This window comes from Triturus cristatus, chromosome 7 (genome assembly GCF_964204655.1).
Source record: "Triturus cristatus chromosome 7, aTriCri1.1, whole genome shotgun sequence".
NCBI lineage: Eukaryota > Metazoa > Chordata > Amphibia > Caudata > Salamandridae > Triturus > Triturus cristatus.
Window position 1 is genome coordinate 669,398,445 of NC_140590.1, and position 17,885 is coordinate 669,416,329.

Here is a 17,885-nt window from a genome sequence, read left to right on the forward strand (position 1 = left end):
GGCACTGAAAGCCTGCCTCGCCGGTGTCTGCTCCTTCCTCGGAAGGGGAGCTTATCATAGTCTCGGCGCTGGATGGTACTTAGTCGACGGCAGACGTAGCCGAGTTGGAGTCTAATTACGCGGGGTTGGCGCCCACTCACGTCGCTTCAGTGCCGTTTCGGCGCAGAATCATGGACTCTTCTCCAGAGGCCTCCGGAGGGAGTTCGGCGCCGTCTTCTCGTCCACCATCACCGAACGTACTGTTGCCTGTGCCCCCCTTGGAATTTGTTGAGCTTCCTCAGGAGCTCCCAGATCCGGCAGGCTCTTCGCCTCCTCAAGAGCAACGTCAGGATCCTCATTCTTCAATGGAACTCCCTTCTCTGGAACATTGGTCGCACCCTCACGGTTGGGGGAGGGTCAGTTTACAACCTTCCCCCACTGATGAGTTGTTGTCTCCTCCACGGAGGGCTACCGAGGACGGTGTGGCTTTTTTAAGGGTGGTCTCATTGGCCACCCACATTTTGAGCATGCAACCCCCTTCTGCCCCCTTATCTGTCGACCCCTTGCTTGAAGTCCTTCATCGGGGGTCCGGGACTGTGGATCCACTTCTACCCTTTGAGGCTTCCCTTTATGATACCCTTTTAGGTACCTGGGTCCGGCCGCCTTCAGGTGATCCGGTGGCTCGTTCAGTTTTGCACCGCCACCGTCCAGCTCCGCATGATCCTGTCTGTCTTTTTGTACACCCTGATGTGCAAGGGTTTGTGGTGCAGACTGTTTTCCCCTCCCTGCCTCCTCTAATGCTTCCTCCCTCTCGGGAGTCCCGATGGCTGGAGTCATGGGGCAGGAACATCTTTGCCTCCACTAGTGCGGCCCTAAGATCCTTGAATACAATGTGTGTTTTAGCATGGGCTACTTCTGCACTGTGGGACTCTGCAGAGTCTTCGCTCGGTTGAGCTCCTTCGCCTCCTCCGGGGTGGCCGCGACCTTGCCGAATTCACAATCCGTTCAGATTTAGATACTGCGGATTCTTTGGGACGTGCTATGGTGTGCTCTGTTGCCTTAAGGCGTCATGCTTGGTTACGCGACAGTGTCTTCCCCGAAAATATCTGGGAGCGACTAGTTGACTTACCCTTTGATGGGGTTTTTCTGTTTGATGCTCACGCCGAGTCGGCGGTTCATCGGCTCCTTGCGGGCTTTCGTCCCTCCACTTAAGTCGTCGTAGACCTTTCTTCCGTGGTGATACTTTTTCATGTCACATCCTTTAGCTGCGCTCTGTGTTTTACATGGGCTGTTAGCTTTACGTCTTCTTTTCCTGTGGTCAAAGGCGATTACCCTTTTATTGGCATCTCTTGGATGCGTTTTGCTTTGGGCTGCCAGTTGGTCCGTGTTCCACAGATTGCTCTGTCTGGTCCTCTGACTGTGGTATTGAGCCAGTGGCTCAGCTCGGTAATATCATCCAGCTCGGAACTCATGTTCACGGGTTCGGTTCATTACTGCGCTCTTTTGACTAGGCTTATTGCCCTAAGAGGTGTTCCCCGTTGTTTAGGGTATGCATACTCCATGTGGGGTACTGGTATGTTATTATATAGCCTTGCTTATCCCACCGGGGCCTGGATATCCTGCGGGCTCCATGCTTCGCTTGGTGATCCCTTATACGGCGTTCTAGGTTTTTCCCTGGTGCCATATTCTTGCGCCATGGTTATCCTGCCTGTTGCCTGTTCCACCTCCTTGGGAGGTTTCTTGCTCTCCTCTTCAAAAACGGCTCCTACCTGCCATTACTCTACTAGGTATGCTCCAGTATGGACATGTTCATGCTCCTGGCTTGTTCTGTCTCTACATATTTATATATTTATACATTTATGTATATGTGCAGGTTGCGTTGGTATTCCTCTTCCTACATCGCCACCTCTTTTCAGGGCTACGATGTGTGGGGGAGCTTTTCTGAGTTGTTGCAAGTTGCCCATAGGGTCCTCCTTGCTTCCGCTTACTGGGGTGATTTGCCAATTTGACAAATGCTCCACTCCGTACGTGCCTTTTCTGGAGTGTTTGGTCTTGGATTCTAAGGCTCCTTCCATTTGTTAACGCTACACCTGCGGGACAGCTCTTATGATGGCCGTGGTCCTTGGCTACTGCCTACAAGTCTATATTGTGGGTTGTTTCTCGCTTTGGCTTCATACTGCCCGGTCGGGCACTCTTAAGCTTTTTGTGTAAGCCACTTTAAGGTCCCTGTGGCCGTTTGCCTGCTGCGTGTTTCTACCTGCTTCAGTGGGTTTAACATTAATGCAATTTACCCCTATTTCCCCTTTTTGGGATAGGGTGTGCACTTGACGTGTTTCTTGTCCAGCCGCCTATTCCACTCGCATTGCTCAGGTTCTAAATCTTGCTTTTGGGCTTTTGGCACCTGCTCCTTCAGCCTTCCTTATATGGGCTACTCTGTTAGGCACTGGTTGCATCTCTTTTGGTTCTTTTGAACTGAGTCGTTGTCCTGATTGTGTGCCATTAAGCGGAGAGTGGTCTTTCTTTCTTACTCTCTTTTTTTGCTCTGGTATATGGCTCAAGCCAAGCTACCTGCCCCCTTTTGATATGGGTATGGTGTAGCGCCATTCAGACGTTTTTAGGATATCTGCAATCCCGTTATTTCTGCTCTTCCGAGCTGCCTGGGTTGCTGTCGGCCTGTTCCGCTACAGCCTCCCCCCTTTATACGTCACTCTGTTGCCGGATTGGATGCTTGACACTCTCTGTTAATCTGTCGCAGACCCACCTCCCCTTTGGGGTATGACTGTGGTATCTATTCTAAGTTAAGGAATCTGCGGCTAGATGTCTCTATCAGATGTACGAGTTACTTACCTTCGGTAACGATGGATCTGTTAGAGACGATTTCTAGCGGCATATTCCTTAACGCCCACCCAGCCTCCCCGTTCTGCGAGGGCCTTGCCAAATGGGGTTCTCCACTGGTCCCCCTGTTACAGTTGGCATTGTTTTTTTCTCTCATAGGTGCTTACATTGTTGCGTCCCTTTGAGACTAAAGAGTTTCTGTCACAATCCTACCGTTGCCTCCCTCTCAGAGGTTTCTTATCTGTAGAATGAGGCCTTTTCGATTGTCCTTCACCAGGAGATTCTTCTTCCTTTTCTTCTTCTCCAGGAGATTCCTCTTCCTTTTCTTCTTCTCCTGCTGTCTTCCACCTTCTCTGTTGGCTCAGGGTTCTGGGCTCCTCTACGGTAGTCTTCTTTGGGACTCTGTTCACCTCTGTTTCAGACCTCTGTTACTACAGGGGCAGTGCCAGACTTTTCATTCCTGCGGTGGACTGTTGTTCTCTCTGTGCTCCTTTCTTGCTGGACGGCACGGTTCTGCATGGTACTGACAGTCTATTTTTGTCTGTTATTCTGCATGGTACTAACAGTCCGTTTCTATCTGTTGAGATGTTCTTCCCTTCTTACACTAGGGAAGGGTCTTCGCTCAGCTTGCGAGGTTCTTTATCACAGCTCTTTCACCTTATGTAGGTAGTGTCTAATTCTGTCCTTTACGATGGTGTCTGCACAATCCTCCTTATTTATTCATGGATTTTCATCCATCGCACACTGTTCCCTTACTTTCACAGTTTTTTTGTTGGTGGCTCCGCGTTGTGTCGCGGAAAAGTTTCTCCGAAGAAAACTGACATTAGCGCGCAGGGAGGGACTTATATGACCTTGCTGACGTCACGTATGTGGATGACGTCAGGGTGGGGTCGTGTGGCGCCATCCCCCGTCGCGCAGAGGTGCTGCTGCAAAGTTTTTTTCCGGATCCAGTCTGACACCTGGGGATATTCTAAGTTAAGGAATCTGCGGCTAGACAGCATCTCTACCAGATACATCGTTACCGAAGGTAAGTAACTCGTACGTTGGGCTTGCTCATAGAAAGTTGTTGTTGTTTGAAGACTTTTTTCGAGTAACAGTATGTCCTGTGACTCCTCCCTTAGTAGATAATGCGCATGGGCAAAGATTCCATTTAGATTGTTTTTCTCCTAAATTGAGTTTGAACATGCACTGATGGGCCTCCCGGACATGACGTGTTCCATGTTGCTTCTGGCCCTCGCGGTTCACCCTCCCACATCTGCATCAAGAAAGACTTTTTTGACAACTGCGGTCATTTTCTTCTGTTTTCCCCTCCACGCCGACGAACTTATGAGACCACCACACAATACCGGGTGCCAGACCTTGGGTTGCCCATGCCCTTCAAGGGCAGCTATGTGCTCTATCTTCATTCTTTGATGTCGGAGAATATGGAGGTGTTGAGGGTGATGGAACAGACGTCCTTAGGACATACCTACATTGCCACACTAAGTATCCTTGGGCCAACCACCACAGCTTTATTTTTCTCTAGACCACGATAACACTGAATACACGCTCTGCCTCACCTTCCATTGTAAGAAAACCCTTTAGTATCGATGGAACAGACGCCAGGTTCACATCAAAGGTACATCAGTCAACAGAAGAAGCTCCAGACATCTTTGGGGAACTAGACCTGCTCGGCACCAAGGTGGAACAGTATGTCAAGTCTTTAGGCGTCCCACCTCACCATCCCCTCACAAAGGTCGGCAACTTCAGCAGCTGTGACACCGAGGAAAAGGACAATAAAGGGGCTCCATTGCAACAAGTCTGTTCGAGGCATGTGGGCTGCTGAATTCATATCTGTGCATAGATCGCCGCCTAGTGTTGGGTCCGGATGTTTGCACGTTGTTGTCCTGGAAGAGTCTTCGAAGTATCCTTGGATAGGTGACTCCTCCCCTGGACTACAGTGCGCATGGGCATCCCCTCCATCCTCAGATTGTTTTTTTCCGCCATTGGGTTCGGATGTGCTATCTTAGCTCAAGTTAGGAAAAAACTTTGTCGAGGCCAAAAGGCCTTTAGTTCGCGTCGGTACTGTTTATCGATCGGTTTTCGATACCACCTTGTTAGTTTACTAACTTTCAGGACCGACTTTTTTCGCATTTACCTGTCCATCGACTACTTCGACGATGGAATCGAGGACGCCATTCAAGAGGTGTCCGGTGTGCAATGCGAAGTACCCCCACATCGACGTCCATCCGGTGTGCAACAAATGCCTTTCGCCGGACCACGACGAATCGACATGCATGGCCTGTGCCCGGTTCCGTTCCAAAAAGACTCTACGGAATCGACGAGCGGCGAGACTCGAAGCGCAGCACGCGGCACCGGCACCAGCGGACATCTTCAACGAGGCCGAAGATGTCGAAGAATTGGAAGTCCTACCCTCCAGTCCTGTTTCCGAACACGACTCCGGATCGGACGAAGTCGACGAATCACTCTTCCACAGAGGTGAAGACGACACCGAGGTAGGAGACGACGAGGAGGCCTTAGGGGCCGAAGAGAGTAGCTCCAATGATGAACAAGGCCTGCCTGTTCAGACCGAAGAAAGCCCAGTGCCACAGTCTATGGCTCCGGTCGAGGGATCGCCTTCGGGCCTTACCCGAGACCCATCCCGCAGTTCTTCGGCCCCGCCCTCGGGCCCGGCCTCGGACATTAAGCGGCAGCCATTACTGCCTAAACCGGCTGGTTTCACTTCTACAAAACCGAAACCGAAAGCTGCACCGGTTCAAACGAAACCGAAACCGAAAGTGGCGCTAATCGGATCGAGGCCTTCCACGCCTTCGACGCCAGTGAAACGCGTCGGCACCGAGCGCACCAAGAGAGACTTCGGTGCCGAACTTGAAGCGGGCGACGTCGGAGTCGACGTACGGAAAAAGGCCTTCGGCGCCAACAAACCTGCTCAACTCCCGACGCCACCGACACCGAGGACCGCACTGCCTGCTACGTCTCGCATCGCTCCCTCGACAACACCAAAGCCTCACGCATCGAAAACGTCGACGGTCATTTCCACGCCTCGACTCGATGAACCACCGGCGCCGAAAAAGTCCACGGCCGCCTCTACGAACCTGGTCGGTGCAAAAGCCTCAAAGGCGCTCCAAGCGCGACCCGTTGCGGCACAAAGCAGCAAAACAAAGACTGCCCTCCAGGACCCGTCGGGTTCCGGACCGATCGACGCTCCGGCAGCCTCTTCGGTGCCAGCCAACATTACCTTTGGCTTGCCTCCGCCCACAATCCCGAAAATATTCCAACTCAGGACACGGGTCACCCAGACCACGATTACACCTGCCGAGACGTCTCCGGCACATGTCATCGACGCCAACACTGGCAGAATGATTCTCCAAGAGCGGAGAATAACTTCGGAACCACCGTTGGACCCTTTCAGGATCCCACTAAAAAGGAAGCTGCCTGTAGAATCAGAACCTGTCCTTTATGAACCTTTCCACTCATCCTACCAGGATCCACAATTATTCTCTCCCACACACTCCGACACGGATGCGTTGGAGGACTACATGGAGGACCAAATCCCCTACCGTGGAGACATAGACCCTGATGACCAGCAGGACCCTGATCACACTTGGGGCGACCCTGTAGACCCAGGTGCACCTCTCGATGCACAGGACCCACAACTCTATGGGGCAAAAACATCTCCCACAGAGGATACTGCAGCCTTCAACGCTCTTATTGAACGTGCTGCGAATAACCATGGGGTGCAGCTTCACTCTGACACCATCGAAGATGAATTTCTTATGGACACTTTCGCATCCTCAGAAAGGCATGTAAAGACTCTGCCCATGTTGAAAGGAGTCCTCAAACCAGCCAAGGACATTTTCAAGGAACCCACCAGGGCACGAGTGATAAACCCCAGGATTGATAAGAAATACCGATCAGCACCTGGGGATCCTACTTACATCAGAGGCCAATTACCACTAGACTCCATTGTCGTAGCGAATGCTCGCAAGAGGGCACACTCGCAAACGACAGGTGACGCTCCTCCCCCGGACAAAGAGTCCAAGGTGTTAGAGACCTCTGGCAAGCGAGTTGCCGCCCAAGCTGCCAACATATGGCGCATAGCCAACACTCAAGCGCTCCTTGCTCGCTATGATAGAGCGCACTATGACACATTGGAGCAACTATTCCAACATCTCCCTGACCAGTTCAAAGAAGGCGCAGAAATTCTCATCAGAGAAGGACAGCTACTCACGAATGCTTCTATCAAGTGTGCACTAGATGCCGCTGACACAGCTGCCAGGGCCATAAACACAAGCGTCATGCTGCGACGACATGCCTGGTTACGAATCTCTGGATTCAAGCCTGAGGTACAAAATAATATACTCAACCAGCCTGTCAACCCCGACTATTTATTCGGGCCGGAGGTTGACACCACCCTTGAGAAGATCAAAAAGGACACGGACACTGCAAAGTCCATGGGCGCCCTCCAAACTCAGTCCTTTCGGAGCGGCTCCTTTCGTCGCCCCGGAAACAAGGGAGCAGGTAGAGGACAGGGGTCACAACAAACGTATAACAAAGGCAATACACAGACCACCTACGATAAAAACACCCGAGGTGGATATCGTGGCTCCAGTACAAAGGGCAGAGGACGCGGCTACGGCAACACCAGGTCCTCCCCCAAAAACAAGCAGTGACGCCCTCTCCCTTCCTCCCGACCACATAACACCTGTCGGGGGAAGGCTACAAAGGTTCCTGTCCACGTGGAACTCCATCACCACGGACAGGTGGGTCAAAGATATTGTCAAATACGGTTACTGTCTGGAGTTAACCTCCACTCCACCCATAATACCGCCAAGAAACCGTCCTATGTCCTCAGAGCACTTAACGCTCTTACAGCAGGAGGTGCAAAGTATGCTTCTAAAAGGCGCTATAGAGGTCGTACCCGTCCACGAGCAGGGTACGGGAGTGTACTCCCTCTACTTCTTAATACCAAAAAAGGACGGGTCACTCAGACCTATATTAGACCTAAGACCCCTGAACCGGTACATTCTTTCAGAGTACTTTCACATGCTCACTCTCCAGCAAGTCCTTCCGCTTCTCAAGCAGGGAGACTTCCTAGCCACGCTGGACCTCAAGGATGCGTATTCCTCACACAAAAAATACCTCAGGTTTACTGTTCAGGGTCAGCATTACCAGTTCAAAGTCCTTCCCTTCGGCGTGACAACAGCGCCCAGGGTTTTCACGAAGTGCCTAGCTACGGTGGCAGCACATCTACGGAGGCAGCACATACACGTCTACCCCTACCTGGACGACTGGCTCGTTCAAGCGAAGTCAGCCCAGCAATTTGCCAGCCACATGTCCCGCACCATTCACCTTCTTCACAGTCTGGGATTCTCACTAAATTACCCAAAGTCCCATCTCCAGCCCGCACACATACAACAGTACCTAGGTGCGACTATAGACACTCTGGCGGCCACAGCTCAGCCAAATTTAGTGAGGATCAACAGCATGCAACTGCTGATCTCCAAGTTCAAACCCAAACACTCACTTCAAGCGCGAGTGTTCATGCAGTTGATAGGCATGATGGCCTCCTGCATCTTCATAGTCCCACACGCGAGATTACATATGCGCCCGCTTCAGGAGTGCCTAGCACGTCAGTGGAATCAGGCTCAAGGACAGTTGAAAGACCTAGTGTTGGTGAGCGGTCGGGCATACAACTCTCTGCATTGGTGGACTCCACAAAACCTTTGCAAGAGCCGACCGTTCCAAGAGCCTGTTCCACAAATAGTACTGACAGCGGACGCGTCTCTCCAGGGATGGGGAGCTCATGTACTCCACTACACAGTGCAGGGACTATGGACGACACAACAGAAGAAGATGCACATCAACCTTCTGGAACTGATGGCAATCTTCCTGGCCATGAAGGCATTCAAAGTACATCTGTGCAACAAGGTCGTGTTGATCCGGACGGACAACATGACCGCAATGTACTACATACAGAAACAGGGAGGAACACACTCTCCACAGTTGTCTCATCTGGCTCAGAGCATGTGGAAGTGGGCCATTCAAAGGAACATGTTCCTCATGGCGGAACACCTCCCCGGGAAGGACAACCAGATGGCGGATCTGCTCAGCAGACACAGCCACCAGATGCACGAGTGGGAGTTACACCCATCAGTACTCCAGCCGTACTTCCAGCAGTGGGGTCATCCGGAGATAGACCTGTTCGCCACAAGCGAAAACGCAAAATGCCAAAGCTTTGCCGCCAGGTTCCCACATCCGCAGTCGCAGGGCAATGCGATATGGATGAACTGGTCCGGCAGATTTGCGTACGCTTTTCCCCCAGCGCCGTTGATACCGCTGGTGGCTCGCAAACTCGTTGCTCCTACGTGGGCACGCCAGCCATGGTACACCACCTTCCTCGAACTTTCCGTGGTGCCGCATCAAAGGCTGCGGATCAAACCCGCTCATTTGACGCAGAACCATGGAGAGATTCAGCACCCAGATCCGCAACAGCTGAACCTGGCAATCTGGCTCCTGAAGTCCTAGAGTTTGGCTATCTCAACCTGCCACCTGACTGTATGGACATCATCAAGGAGGCCAGAAGACCCACTACAAGAGCTTGCTATGCAGCCAAATGGAAAAGGTTTGTCATTTATTGCAGTAATAATGACATTAACCCGCTGGACGCATCCATCCAAAACATCATTTGCTATCTATTACACCTATACCGATGCAATCTGGCGTACACCTCTATACGTGTCCATTTGACCGCAATATCAGCCTATCTGCAAACCAGGCAGCCCCTCTCTCTATTCAGAGTGCCTGCCATCAAAGCATTCTTGGAAGGACTCAAACGAGTCATTCCACCTAGTCACCCACCGGCTCCAATGTGGAACCTCAACCTGGTCCTCACACGCCTAATGGGTCCACCCTTTGAACCTCTACACTCATGCGAGATTCAATTCCTCACCTGGAAAGTAGCTTTCCTGGTAGCGATCACTTCCTTAAGAAGAGTTAGTGAACTCCAGGCACTAACCGTTCAAGAGCCATTTATACAGGTTCATGCCAACAGGGTCGTACTACGTACCAACCCAAAATTCATGCCCAAAGTAATATCGCAGTTCCACATGAATCAGACTATCGAACTGCCCGTTTTCTTCCAAAACCCGCAAACTGTCGCAGAAAGGGCACTCCATACACTAGATGTACGGAGGGCCCTCATGTACTACATCGACAGGACTAAACCCTTCAGGAAGACAAAACAACTGTTCGTTGCCTTTGCCCCGCACCACAAAGGTAACGCCATCTCCAAAGCAGGGATAGCCAGATGGATAGTTAAGTGTATTCAAATCTGTTATCAAAAGGCAAAACGCACATTAACTATTCCACCACGAGCCCACTCAACACGTAAGTTTGGGGCTTCCATGGCTTTTCTAGGAAATATTCCCCTGCATGATATATGCAGAGCAGCCACATGGTCCACTACACACACTTTTACTAAACACTATTGTGTAGATGTGCAGTCATAACAGCAGGCAGCTGTAGGACAGGCTGTTCTAAAAACTCTTTTTCAGACCGCTGCAGCTGGCACGGGTAGCCGCCGCTAATAGAGGGCACTGCTATACATTCTATGCACAGATATGAATTCAGCAGCCCACATGCCTCGAACTGAATATGCTACTTACCAGTATGCATCTGTTCTTGGCATGTAGGGCTGCTGACATTCATATCGCCCTCCCTCCTCCCCGGCGCCTGTCGCAGCTGCAGCTCTCAGAATTACTGTAAAGCATGGTCATCACTTTCTGTATCTACTCCATCACTGCCACAATGGCGAAAAACAATCTGAGGATGGAGGGGATGCCCATGCGCACTGTAGTCCAGGGGAGGAGTCACCTATCCAAGGATACTTCGAAGACTCTTCCAGGACAACAACGTGCAAACATCCGGACCCAACACTAGGCGGCGATCTATGCACAGATATGAATGTCAGCAGCCCTACATGCCAAGAACAGATGCATACTGGTAAGTAGCATATTCAATTCCCAGAGTAGTAAGAGTAAGTTGAAACTGACCATAAAGCTGATTAGAGGTCGCACACAGAGGCAGAGCACTGCTCTTGAGAGTTGGACATCCTGGTCCGCGTGCAAGGAGCTGCCACATACAGGCCTCCAATGTCTTCAGGTTCTAGTCGACACGTAGGAAAGGCATCTGGGCTTATACGGGCATGACACCCTTTTAAACCCAAGGTGCCGTCGGCACATCCCCTTCTTCGGCAAGTTTGCATCAGCACCGAGCCTTTTCAGCAGGATGCGGCAACAAGTACATAAATGAGAACTTCATCCCCAGGTTCTCCTTTCATACTTCCAAAAATGGGGGTTTCTACAGATAGACCTTTTTGCCATAGCAAAGAACTCAAAATGCCCAAACTTTGCCTCCAGATTCCCACGCCATCTAGCCAAAGGCAATGCCCTTAGGATGAACTGGTCAGGGACATTTGTTTATGCTTTTCCACCTCTCCCCCTATTTCTGGTTCGAAAACTCAGGCAGACATCACTCACACTGATTTTGGTGGCTTCCACATGGGCTCGTCAGCCATGGTTCACCACACTACTAGAACTGTCAGTGGTTCAAGACCAAAACCGGTACCTCACTTCCAGCATTCTGACACAGAACCATGGAGAAATCAAACATCCAAACCCCAAGGAGCTCAACCTAGAGATCTGGCTCTTGAAGTTATAGAGTTCGGATACCTAAATCTACCACCAGGTTGTGTGACAACCCTTAAAGAAAAAAGAATACCTACCACTAGAGCATGTTATGCAGCAAAGTGGAAAAGGTTTATTATATATTGTAATATTAACACAATTGATCCGCTAGATGCATCTATCTTTTGTATTTACAGCGAGTTGGCTTAGCCTACACATCTATTCAACTACACTATGCGGCAGTAGCTGCATATCTGCAAAACAGACAACATTTCGCTGTGAGATTAAGTTATGTTTTCTTCTGGGTGCAACTAAACCAGTTTGGGTGCACCACGTCTTTCTCACTCTGGTGATTCTGAGGGGTTGGGATTCAAGCAAGTCTCCTTCCATGGACGCCATTCAAATCAGTACCATCTTGGCAAGTAACACTGCCCCAGACATTTCTTTTGCGCAAGAGGTCAAGACTAACTTCTGCTACATGCACCAGTTCAGTGCAAGCAAAATGTAGCTATAGAGGTCTGGATAAATATGGGGAAGCCTTGGATGACCAGCAGGAGAAGACTGGACTGGTTCTGGTAGTTGAAAGCTCCTGCTCCAAACACATCAAAACTGGCACAGAAGTAAGTGACCCAGACTTCTGTCTTTACCACCGATCCTGGAGGGTGTGATGAACACCATCAATTTATTACATATCTCTGTCAGGAGTATTCCATTGCCTCCTATCTGACAAATTCCATAGTATTTTTAGCTTTATGCAATTTATAACATGTGCCAAGACAGAGAGTTCTTCAGTTCTTGCATTCATTGTGAGTACTCAATCATTTAATATACGATGCAAAGAAGAGATTCGGCTCTTCTTGATGAACAGTGAGGCAGGAATAGAAAAAGAAAATCTATCAGTCCTGAATTCTGTATTTTCCCATGCTGGAAAATTCACAGAAGGAGCCATGCTATCAGACATAGATGATATAGCAAAGAGCTCCACCTCTGGACTCCCAAAGAAAGAGCGATGCTGCCTGCGTGGGCTGTTGAACCAAACCTGGAGTGTTTGTCGACAGTGCAGCTTGCCATGATGGAATGAGCTGCAGCTCAGGTCACCCGCCCCAAAATTAAAGTTTGCAACTAAAACATGCATTGGAAATGCACTAGGTCTCGCATTTTTTTGACTTAGAGCTATTGGTGTTGTAAATGGCGATGTCTTTAGTCCTTTGGTCGGACTTTTAAAAGCCCACTTACTAAATGTCTCGCCAGGGCAGCGCATGCGCTGACTCAGGTGAGACCTAAAAAGGGTCCAACTTGAGGTAGAAGCTTTTTGGAAGACTTCTGCGCCCTCCCATCCTTGAGCTACAATACACACATCTTTACCACACTCTTATTCCAAAAACGTTTCATACCGTGCGTAGTTGATTATTTGGTTGGAGGATTTACTGAATAAATTAGCAGAACATTTTACTTGCTACATTGTTTTCTTTTGAAAGATTACGTAAATATAGCCTTAACGGTATATTAAATATAATCTGTACATTTAATAATTAATTGCATTTTATGTTAATTTCTCATATACATTCTAGCCAGAAATTAAGGCACCTTTTAATTTTCTACCAGTACTTTTTGGAACTGAAGCATTTTGAACTATTTATTTTCTACCGGATATAACAATTGATAAATCTGAGTCTTGTATGCAATTTACTGGGTGTACAGGGATTTATTTGGCAGCAGCGGTCTTTAAATTTACACTTGAAACATTAAAAGAAGAGGGAAATGACGAGTGACTAAAACTTTGCTTGATAGTCACTGTATACTTTTGAAACTGGTTGGGTTTGCAATCAAAACAAGTTAACTAACTTTTTCTTTCCTTTTTTATGTCCACAGCAACATCCTTTCTTCACTCTGCATGAATCCAAAGAGACGGACGTGGCCTCTTTTGTGAAGCAGATCCTGGGGGACTAGAAAGAGACTTGCAAATGATCTTCCCTGCCGGTGGACTCTGGCTGATTTATGGGCCGGTGTGGGGAAATGGGTGGGGGTCGTGGGGCTTCCTCCGAAAAGCACACTTGAGGGGTAGCATAAACCTGCATCTCATACCAATCACGTAGGGGTTCTGTGGTGAACCCAGAGAACTGATCCGAGGAATGAAATTATGCAGAAGGTCAGTCCCTCATTCGAGCAGAGAATGATTTGTTATTTAGTGACCATGAATTTCTAAGTGCGCTGGGTCATGTATTTAAAGTGTTGCACATAATAACCCTTGTTCTCTAGTTTTAGTTGAGGATATCAGTTTAGAGATGTTTTGTTTCCCCTTTTCTGCTCTCGTAGGTTGCCTGGAGTGTGGGGGAGTGGGGATAGCATTGTGGGTGCCAGTGACTTTGCATATAGCAGTCTTTGAGCTCCTGCCACACTAGTGGGTTGGGTATGGGTCATGAATAGTCAAGTGAGGTGTATTGTCTTGTATGACGTATGGTTTTCTGCAGAGACAGATCCGTTCCCACCTTCCCTTGTGATAGTGGTGTGTCTTTACATGACTGTCACTCGGAACTGATTTCAGTAACACTTTCCAACCAAATTTAGTTCTACCTATGCTGCTCTGATAGCTTTCAGTGATGTTACTTACTCACCACCTAGTTCTCTGTATGCTGCTGTCTCACTGAAAGCTGCCAGCAGTAATAAACGCTCTCCTGTAGCGTTTGCTGCTGTCACTGAGAGCTCAGCTCGGTCACTCCCTGTCTTTAATGGTGTGCACTCTGATCTCCCACATCTAGCTCTTGTGGATACACCGTCCTCCTAACTTACTTTGCATGTTTCCCTCTGCTGCTAGCTTTTGGTGGTCACTTCTCCCCTCATAGTCGTTTGCTTGCGGTTCTCTCACGGCAAGCTCTGTGGTGTCAATTACTTTGTTCGTTGCTTGCTCACTGCTGACATGCAGTGATGTCACTTTCTCTCCGTGAAATAGCGTGCAATGTTGCCACTGAGCTGGCCAGTGTCACTTCCTCTCTCTTGTGAATGCTTTTACACAGTTAGCTCTGCGATGCTGCTGAATCACTGCATCAGTGATGTCATTTCCTCTCCAGATATGTACATTTAAGCATGCCTCTACCTCTGTCACAGCCGACTCTCATAATGTGACTGACTGTGTTGTGTTCTTAACTTCCACTGTCGCATCTTCATGCACCAGCTGCAAAAAAAAAAAACCTGAAATACCACTTGCATACATACAAAACTTATTTTTTTAACAATAACTAGAAGTGCCTATTGCCGAGGATGTGCGCCCTGGATCCCCCAGTCGTATTTATTTTTGCCTTGTGGTTATTGTTTTGCAAGCACAGCCCCTTCATTTACACGTGTTTGCTTGTGCGTCTGCTACAATGGCTTTATTCGGTTAGTAAATATCAGGTGGTTGCTCCCAAGGACTCTCTTTGGTGCAAGTGGAGCCCGGTGACATTTAATTCGCCTTCTCCTTCAAATTCACTTCACCCTGTCGCCAGATCTCTCTTCATGCTTGTGTTGCAGCCATCTATGCAGCAGTAGCTATGAGGTGAGGTTGGGCATGTACGTTGTTAACTTTATTTTGAATATTTATGTGAAAACTTCGGATGGTATAATTTGTCATTTTGAGAGAGTGCAGGGAGGACTGGTCTTCGAGCAAATCCCCAATTCCTCTGACGTGTCCAGGCAGCGTGGTTGTTGCAGAAGAATGAGACTGAGGCAGTGTTGGTTTCACTTGTTTTCTCGTGGCCCTTTCAAACATATATAGTGTGAAAAACTGAAATATTTAATCGTTGAGGGCTCATTTAGTTTTAATGTCTGTGATATATTATTTTTGTATAAAGAATGCATTGGGGCTGGGGCGAGCTTGATTCCAGTTCACCGACTGGACTAAATAAAAGAGGATTTGAGAGCCGCTTTTGGAAATGAGATACTTTTATTTTCCAGTTGGAAGGACATAGATGGTGTATTTCCAAAAGTGCAGTGGTGTGGAGTGTGTGTTTTATTTTTTTTTATCAGCCTGGCTGAGGATTGTGCAAAAATGATGAATTGGTTCTCAACGGTATATTGCCAGATTTATGATACAACTTCAAGGATATGTCAAGTTTATACCTCATTTAAAGCCTCTGAACCAATCAGGAATGGCTCCAGGGATCTCGTTAAAGCCAAGAGTGCCTCTTTTAATAGTATTATTAACCTTGAACGTCTTTTAAGCACATTTATTAGGTACGTGGACTTTAGGAGCGGGATTACAGCCGGAGCTACTGATAGAGGGTAGATAGGATGTCCTGGATAAACTAATGTGTGAAGACAAGGCGCCAACTACTGGATGTATTTTTTGTACGAATATAGAACCCTTTTAATTCAAAGAAACGCGGATACTTGAACACCATTCCCTCAACAATTACAGTGTTGTTTATTCTAGTAACGAGAGCCTCTGCCGTAGTCTACAGCCATCAGCTCTGTTTAATCGAGTTGGGCTCTGCACCTCATTACAGGAATGCAGTTAGGATTTTGTTCTTGTACAGGATTTAGTTCCTCTGTTGCACAAAACATGATAGTCATTTTGCTAAACGCTATGCAAGATCTGTGATTTGCCCTAAAAGTACATGACACGGAGAATAGTTTTAATGTCTATGGTGAATTGCAGTATTGCAATAAACTGCAGTTTTACAGCATTCTACTTGGAAGTCGCTTGTTTTGATCATGTGATATGTTACATTTTTTCAACAATTCTTCAGAATATATTTTCCACCTCAAAAACAGTTTTCCTTTGCTTTTTCCTTCCTTGATCTTTGTCGTGATGCACATGTGAACAGCTGAGCAGATTTGGTTTTACGTTGTACCCGTAACCAACTACTAAATTGTGGAAAAATGCACAGCATGTGAATGCAGAAGATTCACGCTGCAAAAACAATTGCTTACTTACCTGTAGGACAAGTTTTACAGCTTGAAAAACTTTCTGGATTCACATGCTACTCTTCCATCTTCCCAAGAAATGCGAAGATTTGGAACTTAAAGAAGGGCAAGAGTAGATGTAATAAAAGAGGAAGGCAATGAATGCTTAAAGTCGCCAAAGGGAAAAAAGAAATTGAACATTGCGACATTTTGCAGAGGTTTCAAGAGTGTGCGTCTGACATCATAGAAAGATGGACATAGCAACAAATAGTTGACGATGTCCAGAAGTAATTAAAAAAAAAGGACTAGAGATACACAATTGGGATGAATACATCTAACTGCAGATTGTTCACCTTTACAATATCTCCCGGTGCTAGACTGGATCTGGGGATCAAAAAGATTACCAGCATTGCTCCCAAGTGCTGGTAGGTAGCGGCCAGCTCCGAAGCTGTATGTAAGCACCACCTCTGTGCGCTGACTTCAGTTCCTTTCTTTCTTCCTTTGTACATGGATCCAGAGCTCGCTCCCAATTTTTCTGATCAATTCAGAATTTTTTTTCTCAAAAACAGTGCAGGAAAAAATGTACCCTTGTAAAACCACAAAGTGGGGACTATTGTAAGCAACTGACTGTGACAGACCTTCACTGGACTCTGGTGTTTGAGTTCAGGCATGAATCCAAGTAGTGCAAGAGTATGTCCTTATGAATCCAAAGGCAATCCTGGAAAGTGAAACAAATCTGTACATCGCCGAACACTGCTAGTGCCACTCCTGCTCAAAGTCAAGGGTTTAGACTCGCTCCCACTCTTGGGCCGGTTCCTATGAAAGATCATCATTACTGGCTAAGTACCCCAGTAATTCAGCGGTGGAAGCACAAGAAGGCTAAGGGGGATACTTGCCCAGTCTCGTCACTCTGCCTGAAAAGTCGTGAGGATGTCAGATGCATCTCTGTCTCGATCCTGGTCCTCAGCCAAGTAGCCAGTTCCACAGATGATCCTAATGCACCCAGACTCTCCTTGGCCATCAGTGATGTTGCCACTGATTGGGGCCTTTAAAGAGGCATTTTGTCACTCTTCTGGTTCCCTCTGATGTGCTTTTGGGCACAAGGATCCGCAGAGGCTCTTGTCAAGTTGCCACATGCAGAATCGTCCTTGGTGCTGTTTGACTCCTGAACCTGTCTTAGATCTGCAATAGTATCTGTTCCAACACCACCTATACCATAGGAGGTACCGTACAGTCTGATAGGACAATGCCTCCTCTGTAGAGCACTCCAGAAAAGTTTTGGTTCGGTCTCTGGCTAGAGTTAGTCAGCCTTTGGAGATGATGTGGGTGGTTTACCCCTGCAATGTGATGATGAAAACTTTTACATGAATTTACAGAAGGCTAGTGGGGTGGACACTTCATGAGATACTGGGCAGGTGTCCTGTTCACCCCCCACCCCTGTTCCCTGATCATCAACTGAGGAGAATGTTTCCTTCACTATGGTGATTTGCTGTGTAGCTAAGG

General features: G+C 48.1%; 1 protein-coding gene across 1 annotated transcript in view; it reads left to right on the forward strand.

Annotated features, from left to right (window-relative positions):
* LOC146810323 (dual specificity mitogen-activated protein kinase kinase 6) overlaps positions 1-15,399 on the forward strand; it is a 419,950-nt gene extending 404,551 nt beyond the window's left edge. Inside the window, exon 12 of the mRNA XM_085617318.1 lies at positions 13,374-15,399. Within this exon, the coding sequence (XP_085473444.1) occupies positions 13,374-13,451 (78 nt within the window). The 3' untranslated portion in view covers positions 13,452-15,399. The remainder of the gene's footprint in view (positions 1-13,373) is intronic.
* Positions 15,400-17,885: the final 2,486 nt, after the last annotated feature.